Below are 27602 nucleotides of genomic sequence, written 5' to 3' on the forward strand. Positions count from 1 at the left end.
GAAACATTCGCACAAGGCCAACTGGCCAATCCCGCCGCTACCCCCAGTTTTTTTTTAAAAAAAAACTTTGGTCCCTTCTTATTTATGCTCTGGTACGTACTTTTTTTTTGTTGGTACTTGGCTTGGCTTGTGGTTATTTTACTCCTATTGGCTCTTGGCTGACGGGGGTAAGATGGTTCCCGCGATCGCACGAATGACGCCTTGGGGTTGATCTGTTCGTGTCGGTCCGATCTGCCGAGTTCAACTCCAGCACGTGAAGTGAAGAGGCGCTGGGTCTGCTTGCTCGGAGTCGGGGCCAGAACGGCGGACGGCCGGAGCCCGCCGTTCCGGAAGGAGGGAGGCGCTGCGGTCCGCAGGAGCAGCTTCTGCTTGCTCCACGGCCGCCGGGCAAGGCAAGAGGCCCCGCGCTTTTCCTGGACGGGTAAACGACGGTTGGTGACACTGACAGCCAGACGCGACACGCCCCAGACCCAGCCGCGGCCGTAGCATATCGTCGTGCTCGTGCAGCGCCCCAGCCACCAGTTTCTAGCTAGCAGCAGCAGATGCCATGCCGGCCGGCTGGGGGCCTGCTCGCCACCGACAGCCCCCCGTCCCGGCTCCACCTCCACGCAAACGCAACGAATCATTCGCGCCCGCACCACACGTGCCCCGTCGGCCCATCGCCTCCGCTGCCTGATGTGATGTGCAGCAGAGCCGGTGCCGGTGCGGCTGGTTGCGCTCGCGCTCCGTCTGCGTCTGCGTCGCACGATCGCCCTCACGACGCCTCACCTCGTCGTCGCTGCCACACTGCCAGTGCCCCCGCGGCCCCGCGACGAGAGCCCAGGCGCCTGACCGCCCAAGTGACACTTGCCGGATCACGAGACCACCGTCCTCGCACGGTTAATCACTCCTTGCATATTTAATTGATCGTGCTGATTAGCGTAAAGGCCGCCCTCTATCCTCTCCTCTCCTGCCTTGCTATTTATGGATGTCTAGATAGGCCGGTCTTGTCGGGCGACTCGAAAACCGACACGATCATCGTGCCGTGTCTAGACCTAAGACTCATCACAGGTGACTAGCCACTTTATGATCTTTTTTTACCTTTTCATACAAATACATACAATATACTTAATATAAATATATAGTATAAAATACAAGAAACATGCTTGTTTGTTGGTTAACCAGTCGGTCCGGCACATTTAATACCTTAATGTGTCGTACATGGATCTCACTTGAGACCCGTGGACTGGCATGATATGACCCGCTTTCTAATCCGGACTAGGTCAGCACAATCCCAATCCATACCAGACTTAGCCAGTCAGGTTGGACTGACCTGTCCATTTAGACATGTATAGTGCTACTGCTCTCTTCCTCCAGCTGGAAGCAGAGACAAAGGGAGACAAAAAAAAATAAGAGAGGAAAGGAAGACATGAAATTTCGACGCGATAGTAATTGATTATTAGGAGGTGGTGGTGGTCGCGGTAATCATAGGGGCTCGTAAAGGTTGGACTTGTCCGAGCCCAGGCGGACGCGGACAGGACCCCCGCCGCGACGTGGTGAGCAGTGAGCTCCTTCTTCCTAGCTCTGCTGCTACCTGCTCTCCCTCTCGGCTCGGCCTCTCCTCGTGCGCGCGCGCGCTCCCGCATTCCTGGGGTCCTGTCCGGCCGGCCTCCTCCCTACCTCACCAGCATTTCCCTCCCTAGTCCCAGCTCGTATTAATCTTTGGCCCCCCTTCTCTTTGTGCGAGTGTGCCTCGTCATTCACCTCGGCCACAGGCGGTCTCATTGATGAGGTGAGGAGCTGTGCTCAGGGGGAGCCTAAAAGCGGCGGCGTCTACGCTTGCCGCGAGGTGCCAATGGTGCAGTGGTGGGGCCGTGAGGCGTCGGGTGGCCGGGGGACGTCGGTGGTGGTGAAGATGGAGAGCCCGGAATGGACCATCCCGGCGGAATCGGAGGTGGCGGCGGGGGGCAAGGCCGGCCGCGGCAAGAACGCCCGCCAGATCACGTGGGTGCTACTGCTCAAGGCGCACCGCACCGCGGGGAAGCTCACGGGCGCCGCCTCCGCCGTGCTTTCCATCGCCGGCGCCGCGTGGAGGCGGGTGGCGGCGGGGCGGACCGACGAAGACGAAGACGAAGACGCCGGCGCCGCGCCGCCCGGGGAGAGCCCCGCGCTGCGCAGCAGGTTCTACGGCTTCCTCCGCGCCTCCCTCGTCCTGTCCGTGCTCCTCCTCGCCGCCGACGTCGCCGCACACCTCCAGGGCTGGCACCTCGCCGTCGACGTCCCCGACCTGCTCGCCGTCGAGGGCCTCTTCGCCGCCGGGTACGCGTCCTGGGCGCGCGTCCGTCTCGAGTACCTCGCGCCGGCGCTGCAGTTCCTGGCGAACGCGTGCGTCGTGCTCTTCTTGGTCCAGAGCGCCGACCGCCTTATCCTCTGCCTGGGTTGCCTCTGGATCAAGCACAGGGGCATCAGGCCTGTCCCCAAGGCTGGTGGCAAAGGGTCAGACGACGTCGAGGCCGGCACCGGGAACTTCCCCATGGTGCTCGTGCAGATTCCAATGCGCAACGAGAAGGAGGTGAGCTGGAAACAAAAGCATTTCGATTCTCTGCCGGATTCGGGATGTGTTCATGCATTTGGGATTGGGCCTTGAGTGCCCTAGAAGCATTGGTGGTCGCAGAGATCGAAAGATTCGATTTTCAAGCTGAAACTGGGAGGACTCAACAGATGGTGGAATACTGGAATGGGTAGTTTTAGACTGGGGAAACCTTGGCTCTAGTGCCACTAGCGGAAACACAAAGGGCTCTAGTTCTACGTACCATTTGGGGATTGGACTGATGCATATGCATACAAATGGTATGTGGCAGTTTCAATTTCTGGCAACAACTCCCGAAAGCACCAGTACATGGTTACTACTATAGTTGCTACCGACATTTTGGTGAGGTTTTTCTTCTCAAAGTTCGTTAAAAACTCGATTCTGAAATTGGAATCTGTGGTCATTGGTCAAAGGAAAATAAAGTCTGTTTTGGGTTGGGGGACGGGATTCTAGAATACACTCCTGTCTCTCTTGTTTCGCACCTTGGCCTCCCAAAACACATTTAGACCTTGTTCGTTTCTCTAAGAATACACCATGAATCGTTCTAGGTGATCAAAATTTATATAAACGAGGGAAACAATCCAAGCTAGGAACGGTTCCGAGTCACCGGAAAACCGAATGGCCCCTTAGGAAGTTGGAGGAATAGAAAATTCTCAAATTTTGTCTTTTGCAAAAGAGGACTAATGGACATTGAACTGATCGTAGGCTTGGAGGAGGAAACCGCTGAAACCAATGGTTGTTATGTTAGCATGTTTTTACATCTTACTAAATTACTACTTCAGAAAAGTCTAAGATTACATTTTTTTAACAATCTTGAAGCGGGGATTTATATGGTTGCAGGTGTACCAGCAATCTATTGGTGCTGTTTGCGGTCTGGACTGGCCAAGGCCAAACTTCTTGGTGCAGGTGCTAGACGATTCTGATGACGCTGCCACTTCAACACTTATTAAAGAGGAGGTGGAGAAGTGGCAACGGGAAGGCGTTCGCATATTGTACCGACACCGGTTAATTCGTGATGGCTACAAGGCTGGAAATCTCAAGTCAGCCATGAACTGCAGCTATGTAAAGGATTATGAGTTTGTTGTTATCTTTGATGCTGATTTTCAACCCCAGCCAGACTTCCTGAAGCGAACTGTGCCCCATTTCAAGGTTTGGCGGACATCTTTTGCTTGCATTTTCATCTAAGGATGAGTCCATGTGAATTCAATTGTCTGACTCATTGTGCGAGAGGTTTCTAGGGCAATGAGGACGTTGGGTTAGTTCAGGCAAGGTGGTCTTTTGTGAACAAGGATGAGAACTTGCTAACTAGGCTGCAAAACATAAACCTTTGCTTCCACTTTGAGGTGGAGCAGCAGGTTAATGGGATCTTCCTCAATTTCTTTGGATTCAATGGAACGGCAGGAGTGTGGAGAATAAAGGCACTCGAGGATTCAGGTGGATGGATGGAGAGGACAACAGTGGAGGACATGGATATTGCTGTCCGAGCACACCTCAAGGGTTGGAAGTTTCTGTTCCTTAACGATGTTGAGGTACTTACACATATATAACATTTTACTTTATGGTTATATTATATTGTGTTAAGACTTGTGATTACAAATGAAGCTGTGTTGCATGATTATTCTTTCAGTGCCAGTGTGAATTGCCGGAGTCATATGAGGCATATCGAAAGCAGCAACACCGATGGCATTCTGGTCCCATGCAGTTATTTAGACTCTGCTTTGTGGATATTATCAAGTCGAAGGTGTGGACCTTTCCTTGCTCTCTATGATTATATGCTCAACAATAAGTTAACATGTTTGCTTTTCGGAAAATTTTGAACCTTTTTTTATGCTGGGGCTAACCGCTAACCTTTCATTCCTTTTTTTTTTGCTGCAGATCGGATTCTGGAAGAAGTTCAACCTCATATTTCTTTTCTTTCTCCTCCGCAAGCTCATTCTGCCCTTCTATTCCTTCACCCTTTTCTGCATCATCCTTCCCATGACGATGTTTATTCCCGAAGCCGAGCTCCCTGCCTGGGTCGTGTGCTACATCCCGGCGACCATGTCCCTGCTGAACATCCTCCCAGCCCCGAAATCGTTCCCGTTTATCGTGCCCTATCTCCTGTTCGAGAACACCATGTCGGTAACCAAGTTCAACGCCATGGTCTCCGGCCTGTTCCAGCTCGGGAGCGCCCACGAGTGGGTCGTCACCAAGAAATCAGGCCGTTCTTCCGAGGGCGATCTCGTCGTCGAGAAGCAGCCTAGACAGCAAAGGGCAGGGTCCGCATCCAACCTTGGTTCCCTTGCAAAGGAGCCTTCCTCCAGTCTCAGAAAGGACTCCCAAAGGAAGAAACACAATAGGATATACAGGAAGGAGCTGGCGCTCTCCTTCCTTCTCTTAACAGCAGCTGCTCGGAGCCTGATATCGGTGCAAGGAATACACTTCTACTTCCTTCTGTTCCAAGGGGTATCGTTTTTGGTCGTTGGGCTCGATCTGATCGGCGAGCAAGTTGAGTGACGGGAATACAAGGGAGAGTAATGGCGGTATTTGTTTTTGCTGCGAGCGGTGGCAATGCGAACAGGGAGCACTTCAGGTAAAGGCAGGCACGGTATATGATTCAACGCAAACACGAGAAGATTTGGTTCCGGATTAAGAGGGGTTATAGATGGTTAGGGATACTTGAAACGGTGTACTGTGGATTGTAGATATATGGCTTGAGACTGTGGACTGGGGTCTGATTCTTTTGTAAGAAAATCTTTCAGTGGGGTCATTTTGCTTTCTTGACAGTTTACCTTCAAAGGGGGATACTGTTTGGGATCCATGTAATTTGGCCAGTTAGTACGAATGCATACTGAATGATACTTGTTCGTTTCTTGAATTCTAACATGTGGATAAAGGATTGCGCTAAGGGGAACCCAGAAAAAGGGAAGAAGATGTTCTGCATGAGTGCATCAGTAGAATGCCTACGGGCTCTGTTTGTGAATGCAAGAGCGCAAGTATGAGCGACTACTGCTATTGCCGTCAAAGCAGTTGACGATCGGTGAATCGGTGATGGTGGGGTGAAGCTAACGAGGAGGAAGATGAGTTTGACCCCGACGATAGAAGTGGTTGGCGATAGCATTTAATTTGTCGCTAAGACCATGTCCAATAATTCACATTCAAAACACTGTCAGTGTAGAATTTGTTAGTGTAGAATTGCACAGTTTGTTCATAAAGTGGAGTTTAAATATATGTATGAAGATGAGAATGAATAAACTATTAGAGATAAAATAGCCTAACGGACAACATCCCGTTTTCAAAATAAATCGTAAAAATAAAATCAGAGGAGAGGTTATCTCGATCGATTCCGCTTTCGTTTTCAATCTCTACTCGGTCCTCACCTCGTGTATGCTGTATGGTACTTGCTACCTACTGCCATGCTGGGCTCGTCCAGGAGAGTTGAGAGTTAAGCCCGTCGACAGCATTATCGACTAAGTGGCCCTACATGGGCCCAGATCACATGCGGCTCACGAACGGTAATCTTCCAGCCCACTTGTCCAGCAGTGATGGTGGAGAGAGACAGGGTATCAGGGGAACTGGGGAAGGGGTTTAGGAACAACCCATCTCCATTCACCAACGGCGCCTCCAACTCCGAGCGCCGCCTCTGCCTCGAAAACTCTTACTCGCGGAGCTGCAGCCAGGGGGGCGACCGGTGTGTGAACCGCTGCCGCTATGGCTGCTGCTTCCGTTCCGCCAACATCTTCATCCGGCGGCTGGGACTTCACCTGGTGAGTCTTCCCTCCCTGCCCGTCTTCCAGTCTCCCTGCCTTCTATCCCTGGCCGGCAGTGTGCGGATGCAGTCAGATTTGCGTACTGTTTAGGTACGTAGCTTCCTTGCTCAGCTAATTTGCTGTTACGATTCCTTTGTGCACTGCGAATGCTGTTGACGGCTGTGCCCTGCCCTGTGCGAGGCTGCACCGCCATGCTTGTTTCATGTTCGACGGATTTCCTTGGAGAGAAACTAACGGTTATTGTTAGGCAGAAAATGGCAGTGTATAAACGAATGTCTAGACCACCTAAGTTCGGACTCTCTTTAGGGGCCGTTTGGATTCCTTTATTTTGGAGGAATTAGGATCTACTTAATAGAGTAGGCTATTTAGCTTGGAATTTTGACATTCCACCACTTTCTAAAATCTAGATATAAGTTTATCTCAAATTGATAGGATGAAGCGTGGAAATTGATTTATTAATGTATCACCAGACTATGTTTCCACTCTATAATTGTTAGTCAAAGATTTAAAAGGTTAGACTTCTTAAAATACACGCATGCCTTAATCAATGGGATGAAGGTACATAGGAAAACCGTGTATTTTCATGAATGATTGTTGGGGAAAAACCGACTGAACCTGTGGGAATTGGTAGCATGTAGATGTAGCTTGGCAAGTCCATCCTTATTATGATTTCCAGGGAGGGGTAACTCGATATCAGTGTCCATAGCTTTGCTTGGTTCCCCGATTGACCTCGACACCGTGCTCTGATGATAATTTGAGATGATATTTTCCTGATGGGTCAAAGAAAAAGAAAAACGCAACGACTTGATACATGTTACCACTACTTCCCTACCGTGTAGGAGTATTTTGCTTCTGCTGTGAATGATTTCTGGGTAGAACTCACAGCGCACCACTGACATATCGTTTGGCAGTAACCTTGAAGTCGATTATGGGTCTGAAGAAAATGCATCCATAGTCTACAGAACGTTAGCAGTTGACAAGGAGGTAAAGTAGCCGTATTCTACTGGCACTTTGTGAACTCGTCCAGTTTTCATCTTGCCGACAGCTTTGCAACTTTATATTGCAGTTGCAGCCTGACAAGGTGAAGAGGGAGATGACTCTATCAGGCAGCAAGCTGGCCGTGTTAGTATATCCGTTCTGTCATCTCTAACTGTTTTTCTGCGCGTTCCCGTGTCAAGGCTAAAGACTGAAGTCCATCTTATTTTGCGAATTCAGCCACTTCGCAGCCGTGGAGGCCCGCTTCCTGCGAGCATCGTTCAGCTCATTTGTGGATCTTATGGGACTCGTGACGAAGCTCGTCGAAGAATATGGTGTGGCCAATGCAGGGCATTCTTGAATCTTGATGAACAATCTCATACACGGCATTGCGGAGTTGATTTTAGTTCGCCTGTGAGCAATTTGGAGTTTTGGACAGTCTTTACCAGTGGAACTGCTCTTGATCTGTGTCAAGCTAGTGTAGTATTTGCCCTTGATTGGTCAAATCCTATTCGGAACGGTTAATTCTTTTCGGCAATGCCGTTGTGAAATGTATAGATGATGAATAGGTAAAAATTATCTATATATCCTCAGTTAGGCTTTCTCCACGAGTAATGAGTGGTCTTGGTCTGGTCTCTGGTTGTGGCCTCTCCGGATGATGCTATATGTCATCTCCCATCTCCGTTATCGTGTTTCTCGGTAAAAAAAACGTTACGAGCCGTTTTCTCTATGCAGTGGCAGCTACACCATAAACATAACTGTTATGATATTGCAAGACTATCCTAAGATAATATAATAATGCGCACAAACACGAGGGGTGTCTATTTCTTACTTTTGATCGTTAGAAAAAACCTAGAACAAGCACTGATAATAGTGGTCTTACTAATCTAAGCACTTCGCAAAACAACTACGTTAATTAACGAGTAATTTCTTAAGCATTTAGATGTTTAGAGCTATTGTGTTTGAGTCTCAACTCAATGGCTATTTTTTCTCAGCTCCTACACATCTCAAATGGCTGGTTTAGGATCCTATTAATAGCCTTAAGGAGAGATATAGCTGTTGTACTAATAAAAGCCAACTCCACTCACCATCTGATCGTCCAATGGTTGCACTGTTGGACCAACGCCTCACAACGGCTCTTGTCAGTATTGTGTCAACACAGGCTGTTGCCCGACTGTCAGGGCCACGCTCTGTAGTGTATAGTGCGACGTCGTTGGACCAATTTGACACCACACTTTTCTATCTGGAACCTTTCTGCGTGATCGTTAGACTCGTCTAAAGTGTTCTCACGTCCATGAACAGTTACGATCTAAGCTACTGTGAGATGAATAGTATGACTGTATGGTCTAATGCTCTAATGATTAATGGTCTTGTGATCACATCAGATGTCCTGTTCTTCAGTCGACTAGTGTTTGGTTCTACCGTATAGTTCCTTTAAATCCTTTTTTTGTTTTGTTTATTTATGATTTTTGTGTTCAGCTTGGTTCTATCCTGTGTTCTTAGATTCTTGCATAATCTTGTAGGTCATCAATGAGCCTTCTAATGTCTTTTTTCAGGTGTTGATTATCATGATCACCTCTTTGCTTTCGTCCAAGTCTATATTACATCTTTTAAACTATATCAACATTAGTGTATAAAATTATTTTAAACAGTTACGTTGATCATCAAACATCAAAACATAATTGTCGAATTAGTCTTGGTCTGTTTTCCTTACACGTGAGTGCTCCAATAAGAATTAGTATTGAGTGGCAGCTTTCTTTCTAGCCCTTTACTTTGAGCATTTGCATTTGAGAAAATTAATGCTTAACCTTGCATTACTACAATTGATATGCTAGAACAAGGTTGAAACCTAATATATATAATTTTTATGGTAGAAAGGAAAACACTCGTAGAAACAAGGAACAGTGTGGGCTATCCAATATGATTTAGTTGTTTCAAGAAATTAGCCTAATTCACCTCGATTACTCCGCTGTGAAAAACCGGACAAAACACTTCAGAGCTTATTAAAAAAAACTCAAACTGCAAAGGCTCATATGCTCTGGCATGCTTTGGTGTAGGATACATGAGAGGATTTTTTTTAACTCCAATCTAAATTTCGTTTTCATTGGGAATTAAATTCAGAACATGAGAAATGCTACTCAATTCATACAACCAACTCAACTAGTGACCATTTTGCACCCCGGTGCTTAATAATCATCACAATGCGTATAAAATTAGCCTAACTCACCCCTGACTGTATTCCGCTGTGAAAAACCGGGCCAACACTTAGGTGCTTATTAATCATCAAAATGCGTATGAGCACTTATAAAGAGAGACATGGGACATTTATTTCCATTTAGTCATACTGTAAAGAGAGACATGGGATGAGTAACTTGATCTAGTTGAGTCTAATTATGTACGGTGGTGCACACTTGTGAAAACTGGTGTCGTGTAAACTCAAGACATCTCACAAAAAGTTTAAAAGAGAGCACTCAAGACATCACACAAAAAGTTTAAAAGAGAACGCAGCTTAAAAAACAATTGAAAAGTCTGAGTTAGACAGTTTGCAATTACACTGGAATGTATCCGGTGGGAGAGACTGGGAGAGTGCTCCTCTCTTGGATTAATTTGTCCGGTGATGAAATCGGTTTGCCACACGAAGAAAGTAGTCGGCTCTCTGCCTCCCTCGGTCCCTCCAGCTTTGTCGAGTGGTTTTGTCGGATATCGACGTCCGCCCCCGTTTTCTCGATTGAAACTAGACGCCAAGTCGCCAATAACCGTCACTCACGCATGAGCATGACCGCGGCTGTGCCATTTGTCCGCGCAGTCTCTCTCCGTTCGTTCCAAAATTCCAAAACTAGCGGCCAGCTCACGGCGATTTCTGGCGTGGCATGATTAGTACAGCCCCAACTGGGCCGCTGACACTTGACAAATCTGTGTTTTTTTTTCTTCGTAGGTACCAGCGTTGAAGAAACGCTACACCCCCTAGAGGCAAGGCAACACTACCGTAGGAGAACAGTGTTCCCTTCCCTCCCGGCTCCCGCTACAGCAAAACCATCAACTTCGACCGACACAAACGACCGCATCTTGGCACCATTGCACCAATGGGCGATGGCCGATGGCCCATCAGCCGCCGCCCGCGCGCTTTGGCCGGATCAACTCTCAAACGGCTTTCACAAATCACAACTGGGATGGGACCGTGGACGAATCCCTCTCGATTTCCAGCAGCAGAAATATGCGCGAATTCTGACCATTTCCCTGCACGGCCCGTACCGAAAACCGCCGGCCCCCACCCCACACGCGGCCACGCCATTCGCCGAAGCGAGACACCGTTAAACAAAAAAAAAAAAAAAAACACACACACACACACACACAAACCCCATCAAGCGAAGCAAATCGCTGCTACTTTTCCAAGATCAGAACCTGGACTTGGCCGCACCTCGATTTCAGATAGTGAAAATGAAAAAGAAATGGAAGGATTTTGCCGCGTTCAAACGAGTACGTACGTACAAAAGGTTACAGGCAGCCCGGAGGAAACAACCCAGGGTCGCTATCATTGTGCTCATGAGCTCATCACACTGCCCCACACATGCCGACGTATAGCCATCGCGCGCGCAGACCTCCTCTCTGTCACTGCAGCTCTATAAAAGTGCCGCGACCGCGAGCCGGACCGGCACGCCTCGGCTCGTATCGTACTCATCACACATACACAATAGTTCGCAGCTTGTAGTGCTCGTCCTTGCCTTGTCCCTCTCTCTCCGGGGAATCGTAGCCAAGTCCACGCGGCGCGCGTGCATGAAGAAGAAGGGCGGCGGCGGCGGCGGGTGCCTCGGCGCGCCGATGCGCGCGCTGTCGCGGGCGTGCGACTCGGCCTGCGACCTCTACGTGCGCGGCATGTCCGGGTGCGCGCGCGGCGTGCCGCGGGGGTCGTCCGCGGGCATCGTGGGGCGGGGCTTCGGCGGCGGCGGCTCCGGCGCCGCGACCCTGCGCCTCCGGGTCAGCTCGGACAAGGCCGACGACGACCTCGTCCGCGCCGCGGCAGCGGCCGCGGCCGCCAGGCGCCAGCGCCGCGTCGCGGCCGAGCCGGACACGGCGACAGCAGAGGCCCGTAAGGTGGGCAGCGCCGGCGGAGGACTGCCCGTCAGGGCGCCGCCCGCGCGGAAGAGGGCCGCTGCGGCCACCATGGGCACCATCGCCGAGGACGCGCCGTGCGAGTTCGTCGGACTGGACGGCGGCGGTGGCGCCTGCGCTGCTCCTGTCCCCTCGCTCAACCCGCCGCGCCGCGGGGGTTTCGTCGCCGTCAAGGCGGGGGGCGACGTCTTTGCGCGCTGACCCATTCGGCTACGATCGCCCTGCCACTGCAGAATCAGCTTCGAGTCATCCCTTATGTCATGGCGCCACTTTTCTCCCTCCTTCTCTCGTCTCTCTGTCTATAGCTTGACGTGTAAATTACTCTAGGGATAACTACGAGAGCAGTGTATCTTTACGAAATCTATGCATGAGTGTGATTTGATTACCAGAAATTTTCCACAAGTACCGTTTTAGATGGTCATGCTCATGCCCTGGTTAGTATAACGACAGCTTAAACACGCAATGCTACGTTTATAATAGGGGTTTGATTCTAACACTCCGATCTCCGACCACTACTTCCTCTCCCTCTTCCCTATCTTAGGGTAACGAAGGTTTATCTAAGTTAAAGTTTTAAAACTTTAATCAATAATATCTAAAAAACAATTATTTTTAAATTAAAGCAAAATTATATATTGTGCTAGATTTTTTAATAATAAATATAATAGTTTTATTTTTAAACAATTTTTGTAATCAATGTTTATGAATATTTTGTTTTTAATGGTCAAAATTTCAAAACTTTGACTTAGGACAAACTTTCGTGACTCTATGATAGGGAACAGAGAGAGTACTCCAATAGCTCCTGTCGCAAAGTCCCGATGTGAGAAAACACCTAGGGCTTATTTGGAAGCAAAGAGATTGAAGGAGAATGAGTGAGTTAAAATTCTTTATTATTCAATTTTGAATAGTAAAAGATTTTAGTTCCATCAATCCCTTTCATTACTCTTGCTCCCGAACAAACTCTTATGTACTTAAATGTTAAACTAACTAGTTGCCCATGTTTTGCTATGGTTGTTATATATCATATAAATATGTTTTAGGGTTTAAGGTTTAGTATTGAGATATTTATTCAAATACAATTATTGTTTATTTTTAAACACTATGGTATGTGTGGGTTGGTGGTTAGTCCTATATTTCTAGAGCATTGAGGCGTGGATTCGAGGGCTCGCTGAGAGAGCGTTGCACGAGAGCTGGGCGCCCACAGGGCACGACGTCGAGGCAGGACGCGTGGGACAGGTATAGAGTGTCAGAGCGGAGGTAAAGCCGTGATAGCATCAAACGTCCATCCACATTAGGTTCGTCCATCCACATTAGGTTCTTAACAGGGTATAGTATAGATACATAGTTTTATATATTAATTTTATCTTTATATTCTAAATTATATGTCAAATCATTATAGATTATATTAAATTATTTGTAAAAAAATCTTATGGCATATCTCATGAAAAAATCCTAGTTATGCCATTGATACCATATTTTTTTGACTTTATATGGAGGAAGAGAATTTCCCACCTGAATATTCCATTAATCATCCACCTTGGAGCGAAGAGGAATCATAAATGTGCTACAAGGCTGATAAACCAGAAAAGCAAGGGGGTTGGAGGGGTACATTTTGGGCCACTGATTACCATATTAAACTATATACATCAATCAGTTAAAATTAAAAGCATAATCTGATGAAGAGATAGACAATTTACTTGTATTGTAGCATAAATCGTCGTAGACACAAAGAGACAACATTTAAAATGAAATCCAAGCTGAACTCAATCTGAGCGTTGACACGGGACAATCTGGTGCCACAGGATCCAAACACGGGGCCGTTCCGATGCTCACAATTTGACTCCGGACACCTTGCAATCTCATTTTTACTTGCGCTTCCAGCTTCTTCTGCAGCTGTAATCCATTCCAACACCGGCGCGCAGACAATAACCTCTTGTGCGCTAAGCGTTTGCACAATACGTGTATCTCCACGCATGATTCTCGAAGCTGCACGAGACGGCGACACGATCGATCTGACGCTGAAACACACGGGCGAAGCGAGGTTTCTTTGGGTCCAGACTAGGATGGGGCAGCACGCGGTAACTGACACGACTCCTATCTTCTCGACCCGCACCGTTTTTTTTCCTCCGCCCGTGCACGACATTTCTCGGTGCTGAGCGCGGCCGCGCAAAATTTTATCGTTTCCTCGATAGAAAACGCGCCTCGTCAGTGCCAGCGACAGCTTTTCTATGCGTTTCTCAATGATTGATGTGGAAGTGCAGTGACTTTTGGGAGTTTTCTGCACCGACGTATCTGTCAGTCAGTCAGTCAGTAATGCTTGCTTTCACGATGGCTTCCCGGACGAAGGAATCGGCGCCGTGCCGTGTGGCGTGCGCAGGTCGTTCGTAAGCTTTCCTTCAATTTGTTGACGATCAGGTGCGGGTGTGCGACACAGGAAGCCGTCGAATCGTCGATCTCTGGAAAGTACGTACTACGTAGGTAGAGTATCATTAATCATGGGAATGGGTCGGGCCGATTTTTGTTAATTAGTTTAACTGGCCCACATAAAAGTAAGATCAATGGGCCACAACGATCTGTCTCAAAATCTAAAATAGGGTGATAAGATCAAACCCCGTTGATCTAATGAGTACATGGGTCGACCTACTGATCACGTACTCCATCTGTTCTAAAATATAGTTCTTTCTAACCTATTTTTTTCTGCCACGTTCATTAAAATGATAATGAACATATGCATACATAAAAACTGTGTTCATATGTTACTTAATGGATATTAATGGATATATAATTAGTCTAAAACGAATTATATTTTGGGATGAATAGAGTAACATTTTTATTTAGTTTATTAGTCTTTTTTACTTTTTAAAATAAACATTGTCATCCATAACTTAAAATATAGCTATTTTAAAAAAAATACATGAACATATATTATATTTTAAAAGTGCAAACAGTTAAAATCAAAATTGCAGTCATGAAAGTACGTACGTGTATCCTAGTGAGCCAACCATGCTATGTTATAAAAAATAGTAAGGTATATGTATATATCTAACTAGCTTCTTGTCGGGTGTGGTAATTAGGGGTACCCGGATGTCTATAGCTCGGGTTGTGACCTGAGATACACTGGGTGCGTTTGGTTGCGAGACACCAAGGACAGGACCATCCCTTGGCGACCTCTATCGTCCCTCCAATTTTGAGGGACAACTAGGGACAACACTAGGATAATCCTGTCCCAACCCTTGATCCTAAACCAAACAACCTTATTTGAGGGATCGTCCCATCCCATCCCGTCCTGTCATTGCAACCAAACGCACCCTAAGACATATCCGAGACCCCGAGAGCGATTCGTGACGATATCCAAAGGAATATTGAAGATAAAAAAACCCTGGTTTTTCTTTCTGGAAAGACAATATTTTTTCATCCTTTTGCATTGAAATAACGAATGGAAATCAAAATAATATGATTCAACCTCAAGCCCTTTTAAATGTAGCAGATAACAGTGGAGCTCGAAAATTGGTGTGTATTCGAGTCATAGGAGCCGCTGGTAATCAGAGATATGCTCGTATTGGTGATGTTATTATTGCCGTAATCAAAGACGCAATGCTCCAAATGCCTCTAGAAAGTTCCGAAGTAATTCAAGCTGTAATTATACGTACACGTAAAGAATTTAAAGGCGACGACAGTATAATAATACGCTATGATGACAACGCAACAGTTATCATTGATCAAAAAGGAAATCCAAAAGGAACTCGAGTTTTTGGCGCGGTTGCCGAAGAATTAAGAGAATTGAATTTTACTAAAATAGTTTCATTAGCTCCTCAAGTATTATAAATACTAGTAGACGAGATATAGATCAAAGAAACATTAGTAGATTTTGTCTCACGTATTAGATTAGTAACATCATACTGACATGCATCATTAACCATTGAGATTGTAGAGCAGGTAGTCGTCTCTGCCTCGCCCGAGCTCGGCCTCGGCTACCTGCTCCACCGCGAATCCGATAGGCGGCCACTCCGTTAACTATGGCGCACGTCAAGGAATGCTCAACCATCGCCTCGGGAAGACTTTCGCCTCGCCCGAGCTAGGCTCTGACCTCGATATCTGCAGCAAAGGACACCAAACGTCACCCAGCACAAGGACGTTGACGCATCCTGTAAGCAGACTTTTACCCATGATGTGCTCATGTTACAACCACTACGGTATGGGAACCCCTTCCCTTGGGGGCTCGGGTGTGTGGCCGACCGCTTGGCCTCGGCCACGGCCTCGGCTCTCAGCGGAAAAACAACAGGCTCAAGTCAACAATGCATTGCAAGGTCGTGTCATCCACAGGGCACCAAGACGTCTCCCCTGGTAGCGTGACGGCCTCTGGCTCAACAACATGCATCCCCTAGGTGTATAAATAGGGCAGTCATGACTCCTCCAAGGAATCAGGCGAACACTTGGTAGTTTTTTTCAAGTCTTTCGGTATTGACACTTGCCTCAATCAGTTCTAGGGACTTGGGGACTTCCCCTCTCTCGCTTGGCTTGTAATCCATACTGCAAGCACCACGGTGCGAGTAATATAAGCTTCATGCCCTCTCTGCTGGAAGTAGGGCCTCGCATTGTCTGAACCAGGATAATTGCTTGTGTCAACTCGCACATCATCCAGATTATGGGCACGCGACATCATTTCACTAGTTGGTTAGGACTGTTAGTTCAAACACCGATAATATTGTTATTCATTGTGCAACATGATTTGAATAAATATAGACAAATTCTACTAAAAAATATTTTTTTTCTAGCCAAACTGCGTTTCCTGTCAAAAATCACCAAAATTCGGTTATGAAGCAGCGAAAACCGGTTGGAAAATACGAAATTCGGTTAGTCAAATTTGAAGTCGTAAAGCGACCAGAAGATGCGAAATTTGGTTAAATTCCGTTTTCGGCGCGGTGCAAAATTCAGATAAAAACAGTATTGGTAACTCTGACCTAAGGTATGGCAACTGCAAACAACCCCTCGATCATATGTAAATAACCAAGCATGTAGCAAATTTCTTGGCACTTACTGTGACAAGCATGTTGCAACGCCTGAAGACCAACTACCGCGGGGAACTTAGGCCACGGAACGGCTTTTCTAGTCATTATTATCCATTTGTTTTTTGTCTATAAAACCTCACCCAACTTTCTTTCTTTTTCCCCTCTCAAGTCTCAAGTGAAATTAACATAGGTCACTGTGTGTGTCAGTGTCATCGCAAAGAAAATATAGATAAAGAACGCGACGTTTCGATGAACCAACCGTGCATTAGCCTGGAACAACGCTAGCGAGTGCTGTCTGCTGTCACGAAATTGAATTGCACGCGTCGGTGAACGGGGAAGCGAACACAGACACGCTACATATGATCCACGTCCGAAGCGGGCCAACCCCTCACGTTCACGGTTCACCAGTCTCGTCGTGTCCGTTCGCGATCGGGCAAACCTGCAACCCTTTCCTCTTCGTCCCCCCGCTATCTCGTTGCCCCAAGCCGGAGTACGGAGTACGGCAGTCGCACCCCCGTCGTCCCGTTCCTTGCTCGCCCCAACTTCGCCGCCGCATCCCCCTCGGCTGCTCGCTCCTCGTCTGCCCCTAGTGATGTCTGGTGGTAACGCGTGGTCGCCGCTCCCTTCGCACGGATTTGAGTACGTTCTCTCAAGCAATTGTTTGCGCGATGGTCGCTCCATTGCCTATTTATTCGGATCTGTTCCGTCCACATAACTCTCTCTTTGATCCACGCATAACGCATTGGGTATTGAACGAATTGCATCTACTCTTGATTGTGGCAGCGACGACTCCTGCTTGCTCTTTTTTATTTTGCTCGTGTCGTCGGATCGTGGCTTGATTGATCTCCGCATCCCGCAGATCCGACTCCGGCGGCATGGGGAGCCGCGCAGGCGAGCCTGTGGCGAGGACCAACAGCGGCGGCGGCAGCAGCAGCAAGGATTCGGGCAGCTTCGAGTGCAACATCTGTCTGGACCTGGCGCAGGATCCCGTGGTCACCCTCTGCGGCCACCTCTTCTGCTGGCCATGCCTCTACGAGTGGCTCCACGTGCACGCGCACTCCCAGGAGTGTCCCGTCTGCAAGGCCGTCGTCGAGGAGGGGAAGCTCGTCCCTCTCTACGGCCGTGGTGGCAACTCCACCTCACCCCGTGCAAGGTCGGTGGCCGGTGTGGAAATCCCGAGCAGGCCGACCGGGCAGCGGCCCTCCACTGCCCCGCAGCCAGACCACAGTAATCATTACCCGCCCCAGAACCCCTGGTTCATGGGCGCTGGCGCCCCCCCTGTGGCTGGTGGTCGGTGGGGGAATTACACTTTCTCGGCGGCCATTGGAGGGTTGTTCCCGTTGCTGAGCTTCCAGGTGCATGGATTCCCGCAGGTGTCTGCCTATGGGCCTGCTGCAGGGTTTCCCTATGGATACGGCCATTCTTTCCATGGGTGGCATGGACATGGCTATGGCTTCCCGCGCCAGGCACCACAAGGCCAGCAGGTTGATGCGTACTTAAAGGTGCTTCTACTGGTAGTTGGTGTGCTTGTAATTGCCAGCCTGATCGCATTTTAAATTATGTAAGGCTGGCGATATTGCTGATCCGTTGGTGTGTACCATAGTTCTAGCATCATTGCATCTTAGATAGCTCCCAAAGTTTGATGTCAGCGTGGAGATAAGTAGACAAGTTGTGATAATTGGTGGCAGCTGGTATTCATTGTGTAAAGTTGCTATCGAAAATTATAGGTGCATTTGTTGTGTTCTTGCGTTGAACATTCTCCATGTTCATGTTTCTTCCAAGAAATTTGCCTGCAATGTTCTCTTCTTCATTGCTATTTACTGCTTGGGTAACACATTGCCAGATTATGCTGCCTGGCCTTTGTGAGACATATTTTTTTTCTGCATTTCTAGGTCATAAATGAATTCTTATTCATGGGGAAGTACATCCTAAAGTGTTCAGTTTGCAGTTCAATCTTTACTGAATTAAAAGATGTCACTGTCAGCGTATCCTGCCTTTGGATTTGTCCATGATTCTGAATCATAATATTTTTACTTTATCTGTATCAGCTTCTTTTTTTTCCTATATAAATAATGCATATAAAGTCCAATATGAGAACATGAACCTCCTGCTTGGTTCATAGTAGTATTGAATGTGGGGAACCTAATAGGTCCTAACATTTTCTTTGCTTAGATTTCAGATTTCAGAGATCTGTTATAGGAATTTAAAATTATATAATTACATACTCCACTTAGTCCTGCTGCAATGTGTCATGGAAGTGTGATACTATTGCTGCTTCTAAAAATCAGCAATAAACTGATGAATAAGAATATATTTCTATTGCCTGAACTACTAATAGAGTGTATGCCGTGCATCAAGAATATTTGAATCTTTTCTTCACATGCTAATATATGATTTGTAGCATCCATCATTTCCAAGTTATTTTATTATTTTAATTATATTCAATGTCATTGTGCCCAAGGTATTCTATTACCTTTTTTATTCAATACTATTTTGCAATAACATCTTTTTTCTTGATCGACGCTCTACGTATCATTTCTATTATTTCATTAAATTTCTATCATTTCATTAAGAAGAAAAAAAAGAGAGAAATAAGACATATCAACTCCTGGTATAAGAACCATGCCCAGTTTACATAAAAAACGCGCCACACTCGGTCATACTAAGGTTGCTTCAGTGGATCGTGTAAAATAGAGAACACGAAACTATAGATAATACCGTTTGACGCTCTGAGTGAAACTTGAAATATGGGATAGGATATGAGATCTGCTAATAACAACACTAAACCCGACTAGGACAACAAGGTGAGTTTACGTAGGAGTAGCTCTTTAAGAGCAGAAGCTCATGGATGAACTTGAACGCAAGACCTGATACCCTAAAAAAATACAAGAGTTGTGATGTTTGTAGATTTCCATCGTCCACACAACTGCGGACGCAAGGCAAGAACAATATCCAGCTGAGCTCAAAATATCCAAGATATGACAACATAAGCATTCAAAAAAGAAATTAAAGAACTAACAAACTAATAATAGCACATGAAGTCGAAGCTGCTGCAGCAAGAGATGTGGTTCGGTAATGATGACAGTTGTCGAGACCCCCTTATTCGTGGACCGGATTGTTTCGGAGGTTTGGGCATCTGCCGGAGGCAGGACGGAGGTTTAAGCTCGTTGGTGAATATCGGTGCTGCCTTGGTGCTGGCTCGCATGTGGTGTGTTGAGGCTTGGCAATGACGTCGTACTGCAATCTTCCTCCTTCTGTGCTGGTGTTTGGATGTAGGCATCGTCGTATTTTGTTTGGCTATGTACGGCTCGTCTTGCGGAGTCGGAACTGATTGTCCCTTAGGTCAAGCTCGGCAACGATAACTTTGGATAGGTTATATGTGGGGTTTCTATTGTATGGGTTGTTTATGCATTCTGTATAGGTTTCATGCCCGATTTTCCTTAAAACTGATTCAATTCTATTATTATTCTTAATTGAAAGGCAAACCCTTGCCGTTACGTTTCAAAAAATAGCATGTGTATCAAGTTTGGCAACCAATGAATCAGTGACAGTGATCGTATGACATCAATGTGGGATTTTTAAAATTTTGAAAAGTGAAATTTGTGTCATGTCAAAACTCAATCTTTTAAAAGGTTTACCGGGTATTTTACCTGAAACTTGAAGATTACACTAGTTTCTAAATGCCTGGCTAAAATTACAAAAGTTATTAGGGCATGTTTGTTTCCTTACAAGATTATATAATCCACCTTACCTTATATAGATTATACAATCCAATTTATATAATACTATTAGAGATGTTTGTTTACATAATTTATTAGTGGGTAGAAAGTCAAACAATATTCTAAAATAAGCACCTAATGATCTACTTATGAATTATCATACTATAGGTATATAGATTATATAATTCACTTTAATAATCTATGTTGTTTGTTTGCCTCTCAACTTATTTAAACTAGATTATTTAATGTAGCCAGGTTTCAGGGCATGTTTGTTTCATCTTTTTTCAACTTATGGCCGCCAGAAACCGCTGTAGATTGCTAAACACTCAGCTTTTCGACCTGCTTTTGTGAGAGCCGCTTTGGTGAAAACCGTCGAAAATCAACGTGGACACAGAATCGGCTGAGCCATCATGATAGTAGGAATCTATTACTTCCTAGATACTAAACCCTACGGACTCCTTCATCCTCATCTACACGTAATTCCTCAGATTCTCTCTATAGCCAAATTATTCTTATAACTAGATTCTCAGAAAAGCTAATTAGATAAAACCTGAGACAATCAGCCCTTAATTTTGGGATTGCATAGCAAGCGACACTATCTACTTATAGGCTAAGCTTAATCTCACATTCTCACATATATTATAGAATTTAGTTCAACTGAAGCACTAAAAAATCAACATGAGCTAGCTAGACCGGCATCTGTACTTCAAAGAAGAATTTCTAATAGTCGTACGTACTATAACACCTTACAATGAACAAGTTGCACAGAGAAACAGACCACATACACCTTCAGGTTTGAAGCAACACATGAGGATGGGAAGCACATCAGAGGCCAGGACACGAAGCTCTCCTCCGTCCTCGAATCTCCATGCACATTGAATTGGAGCAAACAACACCGCAACCACCAGTCTAGCATCCCACATTGGTGCCAGAGTGAACTTGCAGGACACCAAAAGCCATCAAGGAACCTATTTTGGGCAACAACAAACAAACTATGCCACTGGCAAATACTTACAGATCCTGCTATCAGTCGAATCGACTCAGAAAAGATGGAGTCACATTTCACCTGGAGAGAAGACTTGAGAGCACTTCCAGGATGTGTTCTATTTCTACTAGTTAGTACATCGTCCACAAAAAAACATATACCAAGGGATATCCTCTTATATGCCAAGACAAAAAAAGGTAAGGACTCAAAAAAGACAAATATCTGATCTGCTAATCTTCCTTGAAGCAAAGTTACCTTCTTCAAATATCTTTGATATGGTACCTCTCTGACCAGATAGAGCCTCTCTTAATTTTTCTGATTTGGACACAAAAGCTGTGTTGCCTAATCCAGATCCTGATCTAACCATACTACATGATGTTTTAGACTGTCAAAGAGAAAAAATACATATAAGAAAATATAAACATCAAAATAGCAAAGGGTACAACAGAACTGTACCTCTTCAGCACAACTATCAGACACAGACTGTTTGAACCTTAGAATTTGATCTTCAAGGCCTTTTCTCTGGCTCATTTCCAGCTGCACCTTTTCTTGAGTAGACTTCAGTTCATCATATATTGATTCCTGCAACAATTACCAAAGAAACATGTAACCAAAAATTACAGAAAATTTAAAGTAAATAAACAAACCATTTGTTTATAAGATTCACAGTCAGGGTCGGCTAGCTAAGACTGGTTTGCTTTACCTTCTCTGAAATAAGTCCGCTGATCTTTCCTTTTAATGATTGTATTTCAATTGTAAATTCTTCAGTCGCTTTGGTTAATTCCTTTTCCAATTCACGGGCCATACTTTCCTGCAACTGGAATATACTTTGGTCACATTCTCTGATGATTAAGGCAATACTTCATATTCAGTTGAGGGCATCTGTGCAGCATTCAATCGTTTGGATATAACTTGACCATGCAAAATAATTCAATACAACCCTCGCAACCACTTATAAGATGAAATGCTTTGACTTGCTGAAACACATCTATCAACTGCAGTATTTATTCCAGGTGCACATAAAACAAATTCATATGCAACCCTAGCAACCACTTAAAGTTACAAGATGGAATGCTTTGACTCACTGAAACACACCTATCAACTGCAGTATTTATTCCCGGTGCACATAAAACAAATTCATATGCAACCCTGGCAACCACTTACAAGATGGAATGCTTTGACTCACTGAAACACACCTATCAACTGCAGTATTTATTCCAGGTGCACATAAAAATAAATTCGCAATGCTAATTAGGCAGGTTGAGTACACCATCTTCTAAGCCTATAAGCTGTTAACTTTATGTAGCATTGAATTAGGTTCAAAGTGGTAGAACTGCTTGCACATTTCCATTTGCAGGCACAATACATTTTAAACAGAAAGTTAAACAAGCTTTCTGTTGTAGATTCAATCTTGTTAGTCAAAAAATCAAATATTATGGCAATTAAAACATATTTTCTCGAACGCGCAAGAGAGCTGTGCATCTTTCATATACTAGAACATTAGGCGCCCATTCGGGCGCCCTACAGTAGTTTAAGGAAGAAGCTAATGTGGAGCCAACATGGTTTTGTGCAACTATATATACTAATTTGATGGTAATAGTAAGATTTGAATAAACACATCAGGCACCAGATTTAGACGAAAAGACATTAGAAACTAATGTTAATATAGGTTGTGTAAGGTTGACAAGTAACAAAGAGCATCTTTGGAATAAAACTAAAAGGCTCAACATCTTTACCATCATTCCTAAGACTGTAGCAGCAGCCCTCACAGCTCTCCCCAACAGAGCAGAAAGAAATCCAACTCACTGGCCTATTGAAACTTCTAAATTCTATCACTATGAGAAAGAAACATATCTTCATAGGCAGTTAAAGTGAGCAGACTGAACACTCCTGCGTTCAAAGAGTGAGTAAGCGGATCTTGCAGCTGTTTTCATTCCTTTATTTAGGTCTTGAACCTATTAAGGATCCAAATTGTTAAAACATGTTCTCATGTCACTGATAAAATTTAATTCAAGTAATCATGCATCAATCACGCTTTTCTGAATCACTAATAGTGTATTTAGCTTCAGCACACTACATTATCTTATTTAACTTATTACTTCATTTCTTTGTTTCAGACGTGATGAAATTATGCGGATTGCTGTATTTTTTAGCAAATGAACAAGTTTAGCTGTAGAAAGGTGAATAGGTGATGGAATAAAAAGCAGCAGATTCACTACCTGATACATCCACAAACACTTCATGTAGATGGTTTTTCCTCCTTCCATTACAGATAATGAATACAACCTAGATGATTAGAAGCCCCGTCAGACCTCCAACCATTCAAAGCCTGATGTAGATAAACCTTAGAAAACTACAAGTGTACCTCCACTTCATCTACAAAAGCCAAGAGAACAGCCCAAGATAGCAAAAGTGAGCAAACAACTCATCCACAAAAGGCAAGCATATCAATTGGTCATGAGTTCAAACTCCAGGCTTCTCGAGGTTGCAAACAACAAATACAAGAATACGAGTATAAAAGCTCCATAAATATTTGTTGTGTCATATTCCTTCCACCAAAACGAAATTGGCATCTGAATTCATTGTATTTCACAACCATTTAACTACATTAAGTGAATCACTACAATCAATCTGTGACTCAATGGTTGGGTCACCGTAATGTGAAGCAATAGCTTGACCTCTCTCATTGCGTTGTAAAAGAATCCTTCGTTGGCAAAACCACGGTTTGAGGATGATTTTTTTCTTAGTTCATAGTTGCATTTAAGCACCAAGTTTGATGTGATGTCGAGAGAATGTTATGACAACACTTAGTCTGCACTTTGAATCAAACAAAACTAATATTGCGGGATTACATGGTCTATTGGGTTTAGCTACAAGTTCAAGGCAACTATTTATAAAGAAAACTGAACTGACGCCATATAAATGCATTTTAAATAAAAACGATGCAGTGCTTAGTCTTTTTTGCTAGCTTCGAGACTATTAGGAGCTCTCATTAAATCATGCAGTGCCTAGTTGTCATGTTATTATTTTTTATGGTTGCATTCTTATGTTCGGTAATTTTATCGGAGCCTCTACTGTATCAGTGAAAGTGAAAACCTGAGGAAGCTATTGTATCAACACTATCTTCGTGTACTCGACCAATACTATAGGAAAAAGGCAGAGGCAACAAGCAACAACTACAGAGCAGGACAACCAACATATATTCTTAAACTACCGATCGCCATACAACCAAGGTAACACGTAGGAGGCAAGCCATGACGCCATCCACCAGACATGAGAGCAAAAGAGAGACCTCATTAGATAGAATATTCATCCCATTAAACAGATGGCGTATGAAAAAGTACAACTAAATAAACTCTTGACCCTAAACAAGATTGTATATGACAGATAGTGAAATAGTTTCGAGTATCTTTTGTGTAAAGGTCTGTTATTCAAGTAACTAAGAGCTTGCACTACAACATTCTCTAATTACACTACTACATGAGCTCTTTCGGCTCTTATAAATTCCACTTGCATTACATCTACTTTTCACCAAGCATAGGGTTGCGAACAAATATATGTTCCCCAGTACAAGTGTTAACTCAACCCCATCTAAGAACTGCAAACAGAGGTCCAATTGATTTTCAATCCCATCTAAGAACACCAAATGCAGGTTTTGACCAGCATTCAATGGATAATAGTGCTTTCGAATTGGTTCGCCTTATAAGACAAACTACTTGGGGGAGAAACTCTTCCTGACAAACTGAGAATAATACATAGGATAGGAACAGGGGTCTCTTTATATCCTCAACTTAAAATAGTATAAATACAAATATGTACCAGAAGCAACGAGCAGGAGTAAATAGCCAACATGATTTTGAAGTTCAACCAGAGGTACAATCATACAGTTCTTTATATAGTTTACTCACATCTTGAGATGGCAAGAAATTGAATACCAAAATTGGATATACCCCTTGCTTTTCGAAACTTCTTCAGAATAAACATGGATTGCTAGGCTTAAATATTAATCTTCTCTCCGGCCTTCTCTCTAGACTAACACCATTTGCCCCCTTCTCTCTAGACTAATACCAAAATTAGCAAATAATTCAGGTGAATCACACCGTACAGATCTGATCAAAATGCGTAGTACATTAATATGTGGCTTATCACCATTAACCGTGGAAATTTGACCCACAATTGTTCCTTCTGAAAACAACACCTAGTAAAGTATATTTATTCTTCATTCAATCTCACTGCTAAGCTAGTTATATACTCCACTCCATACATATGTGTCACATGACATGATGGACATGCATGGTCTTGAAGTTAAAGATACGAGAGGAGGCATGAAGGACCCCGTGGTCAGCCTTGACATTGAACCCCCGGACTCTCTTCTTGTCTTCTTCTTCCTACTTAGGACTGATGTTGAGAAAAGCAGACATGTCTGGGCGGGCAGTGAATGGCATCTTCCCAATCCCCATACCAGTGCAGCAGCAAGGGTCCAGTCGCTGTTCAAACCGGTCCTTGTCGTTTCCACAGACGAACTTACGGCAGCCCTTAGGGTGTAAAATGTCTCGGTAGCTGGGACAAAAGGCACAGCTACGCCTATATTGGGATAGAGGTTCTTCTGCATGTAGCATATCACAATACACAATGCAACCAACACACATTAGCTTACAAACTAACAGTATGTCTGATCTGATCTCTACAAGTTTAGGAGGAGGATCTTGCTAGCTTACCGATAATGATGCATATTTCAACTATAGGAACTGCAGTTATTGCAAGTGATGACGAAGACGAGGAGGGGCTGCTGATCGGGGTTGGCTTGTAGTGCACCTCAGCAAAGAAGCGCTTGATTGTCTTGTTATTGTTGCTGCTGCTGCTGCTGGGGCGAGCCCAGAAGTTGACATGGAACCATGCCTGGCCCCGGAATCCCACGCGGCTCTGCTTCAGGGGCTTCACAACATCGAACTCGCCACCCTGCAATGCATACTCCAATTAAGCTAGGTCATGTCCACGGCATTGCAGTATAATGCAGATATTTGCGATCTAGTACTAAAGGGCAGACGTACAGGGTGCCTGGCATTGTAGTGGGCGAGAGCGTGGAGGACCTGGGGAATTTTGATGAAGTTGCACTGATCCCTGCGTATATGCATTTAGAAACCATCCAAATTCAAGCAGGCAATTAGGAGCAATCGATGGGTATATTACACTGTGCGTTCATGCCAATAATTCATCATATGATACATCACAAATCACAATATATAAAAAAACAAAGTTCTTATGTAATGCAATAATAAGACGGTATATGATAATTATTTCGGTAAATAAAATAAAATACTAAATGTATCGGTCCGGCCGAAATAACGCTAGATTTCTTTTTTGTTCCTCACCCAGGTTGAAATTTTGGCAGAGAGAAATTGCACAGATGAATTCAAATTGAGAGATGAGGAACTAGACGCCGACCGTACGTACCATTCCGAGAACGGCGACGGACGGGGACGAGGAGCGTGCTTGTTACGTGGCTTCGAGATGCGGTCACGCCCGCGGGATTTGTTTTGCAACCGTAGCTGCTCCTCGCGGGAAAGATCCGGCAGCAGCTCCTCCAACGCCGGCGCCACGAAATCCATTCCCATCGATCCCATATCCATCACGTACCGTACCGAGGTCAACGACGGACGGGGAGGAGGAGAGTGCTTGTTATGTCGCTTCCGGATGCGGTCACGCTCGTGGGATTGGTTCTGCAACCGTGGCTGCTCCTCGAGGGAAAGTTCCGGCAAAAGCTCCTCCAACGCCGGCGCTACGAATTCCATCGATCCCATCTGCATTACCCTGATTCTCTTCGATCTCTGTTTCTCCCTCCCTCCTTTTTATATATGCCGCCGCGCATGCAATCCCATCAAATCGCATCGCCTGGGCTAAGTCTGAGTACGTGGGCTTAGAAGTGATCCTCGGCCCATCCGTATGACAGCGACGGGTAACTTTTTCCTTTTTATACAGAAAATAATGAAAATTTTAATTTTATATCCCGATTTCGGTACCCTTTGGATCGTGGACTAAATTTTAGTCCCGTCGTATCAGATATTTTAATGCTAGTTAAAAGTATTGAAACAGTCTTATTATAAAACTAATTATAAATATGAGAAGTAAATATCAAAGATAAATTTGTTAAGTCTAATTAGTCTATAATTCACACATATGATACTACAATAAAATTTGCTAACTATAGACTATTTAGGCTTAATAAATTCGTCTCACCGTTTAGACTTTGTCCTATAATTAGTTTTATAATTATACTATATTTAATTATTATAAAAATTGATATTTAAACATTCGACGTGACACGAACTAAATGAAATCAAACTTCCACTTTATAATACTACAATTTTAGGTGCCTACCGCCTGACTAGGAAGCGCAAAAATCTAAATGTATTTTTAACAATCTACGACATGTTTGGTTCCACGTAATGTAATGGTATCAGATTCGGGTATCCGATACTGTTACATGTG

The 27602-nt window shown here is 44.8% G+C and overlaps 5 protein-coding genes across 6 annotated transcripts; 4 read left to right on the forward strand and 1 right to left on the reverse strand.

Annotated features, from left to right (window-relative positions):
• Positions 1 to 1094: 1094 nt before the first annotated feature.
• Positions 1095 to 5318, forward strand: LOC100383102 (putative xyloglucan glycosyltransferase 12). Its single transcript, NM_001175773.2, has 5 exons — positions 1095 to 2551; positions 3410 to 3718; positions 3808 to 4098; positions 4197 to 4310; positions 4445 to 5318. Exons 1-5 carry the CDS (start codon positions 1835 to 1837, stop codon positions 5063 to 5065), a joined length of 2052 nt encoding a protein of 683 aa, NP_001169244.2. The 5' UTR covers positions 1095 to 1834; the 3' UTR covers positions 5066 to 5318.
• An 816-nt stretch (positions 5319 to 6134) lies between these two features.
• LOC100276896 (uncharacterized) lies at positions 6135 to 7905 on the forward strand. Its single transcript, NM_001150595.2, has 4 exons — positions 6135 to 6315; positions 7230 to 7302; positions 7385 to 7440; positions 7534 to 7905. Exons 1-4 carry the CDS (start codon positions 6260 to 6262, stop codon positions 7652 to 7654), a joined length of 306 nt encoding a protein of 101 aa, NP_001144067.1. The 5' UTR covers positions 6135 to 6259; the 3' UTR covers positions 7655 to 7905.
• A 3043-nt stretch (positions 7906 to 10948) lies between these two features.
• LOC100275330 (uncharacterized) lies at positions 10949 to 11791 on the forward strand. The gene has a single exon (NM_001149430.2). It carries the CDS (start codon positions 11068 to 11070, stop codon positions 11602 to 11604), a length of 537 nt encoding a protein of 178 aa, NP_001142902.1. The 5' UTR covers positions 10949 to 11067; the 3' UTR covers positions 11605 to 11791.
• Positions 11792 to 16789: 4998 nt separating this feature from the next.
• LOC100194240 (uncharacterized) lies at positions 16790 to 18263 on the forward strand. 2 transcript variants are annotated; one of them, XM_023301830.2, is made up of 2 exons: positions 16790 to 17048; positions 17193 to 18229. In XM_023301830.2, the coding sequence occupies exon 2, from the start codon at positions 17285 to 17287 to the stop codon at positions 17963 to 17965; it is 681 nt and encodes a 226-aa protein (XP_023157598.1). In that variant the 5' UTR covers positions 16790 to 17048; positions 17193 to 17284; the 3' UTR covers positions 17966 to 18229. The 2 variants fall into 2 exon arrangements, with proteins under 2 accessions (XP_023157598.1, NP_001336785.1); NM_001349856.1 differs by having other exon boundaries at positions 16807 to 17048; positions 17269 to 18263.
• A 6588-nt stretch (positions 18264 to 24851) lies between these two features.
• LOC100276217 (uncharacterized) lies at positions 24852 to 26939 on the reverse strand. The gene is made up of 4 exons (NM_001150058.2): positions 26564 to 26939; positions 26165 to 26227; positions 25832 to 26072; positions 24852 to 25719 (listed from the first exon to the last, which is right to left on the reverse strand). The coding sequence occupies exons 1-4, from the start codon at positions 26741 to 26743 to the stop codon at positions 25502 to 25504; spliced, it is 702 nt and encodes a 233-aa protein (NP_001143530.2). The 5' UTR covers positions 26744 to 26939; the 3' UTR covers positions 24852 to 25501.
• Positions 26940 to 27602: the final 663 nt, after the last annotated feature.

This window comes from Zea mays, chromosome 3, assembly GCF_902167145.1.
Source record: "Zea mays cultivar B73 chromosome 3, Zm-B73-REFERENCE-NAM-5.0, whole genome shotgun sequence".
NCBI lineage: Eukaryota > Viridiplantae > Streptophyta > Magnoliopsida > Poales > Poaceae > Zea > Zea mays.

What these genes read in the sequence shown, in the direction of transcription:
- LOC100383102 (NM_001175773.2), top strand. Translation starts at nt 1,835, where the DNA reads ATGGTGCAGTGGTGGGGCCGTGAGGCGTCGGGTGGCCGGGGGACGTCG. An exon ending in TGTTCCTTAACGATGTTGAG is followed by an intron (nt 4,099 to 4,196) that starts GTACTTACACAT and finishes TTATTCTTTCAG; the next exon opens with TGCCAGTGTGAATTGCCGGA. An exon ending in TGGATATTATCAAGTCGAAG is followed by an intron (nt 4,311 to 4,444) that starts GTGTGGACCTTT and finishes TTTTTGCTGCAG; the next exon opens with ATCGGATTCTGGAAGAAGTT.
- LOC100276896 (NM_001150595.2), top strand. Translation starts at nt 6,260, where the DNA reads ATGGCTGCTGCTTCCGTTCCGCCAACATCTTCATCCGGCGGCTGGGAC. An exon ending in GGCGGCTGGGACTTCACCTG is followed by an intron (nt 6,316 to 7,229) that starts GTGAGTCTTCCC and finishes ATCGTTTGGCAG; the next exon opens with TAACCTTGAAGTCGATTATG. An exon ending in TCAGGCAGCAAGCTGGCCGT is followed by an intron (nt 7,441 to 7,533) that starts GTTAGTATATCC and finishes TTGCGAATTCAG; the next exon opens with CCACTTCGCAGCCGTGGAGG.
- LOC100275330 (NM_001149430.2), top strand. Translation starts at nt 11,068, where the DNA reads ATGAAGAAGAAGGGCGGCGGCGGCGGCGGGTGCCTCGGCGCGCCGATG.
- LOC100194240 (NM_001349856.1), top strand. Translation starts at nt 17,002, where the DNA reads ATGTCTGGTGGTAACGCGTGGTCGCCGCTCCCTTCGCACGGATTTGA. An exon ending in CTCCCTTCGCACGGATTTGA is followed by an intron (nt 17,049 to 17,268) that starts GTACGTTCTCTC and finishes CGCATCCCGCAG; the next exon opens with ATCCGACTCCGGCGGCATGG.
- LOC100276217 (NM_001150058.2), bottom strand. Translation starts at nt 26,743, where the DNA reads ATGGATATGGGATCGATGGGAATGGATTTCGTGGCGCCGGCGTTGGAG. An exon ending in CGCCGTTCTCGGAATGGTAC is followed by an intron (nt 26,228 to 26,563) that starts GTACGGTCGGCG and finishes CGCAGGGATCAG; the next exon opens with TGCAACTTCATCAAAATTCC. An exon ending in TGAAATATGCATCATTATCG is followed by an intron (nt 25,720 to 25,831) that starts GTAAGCTAGCAA and finishes TGCTACATGCAG; the next exon opens with AAGAACCTCTATCCCAATAT.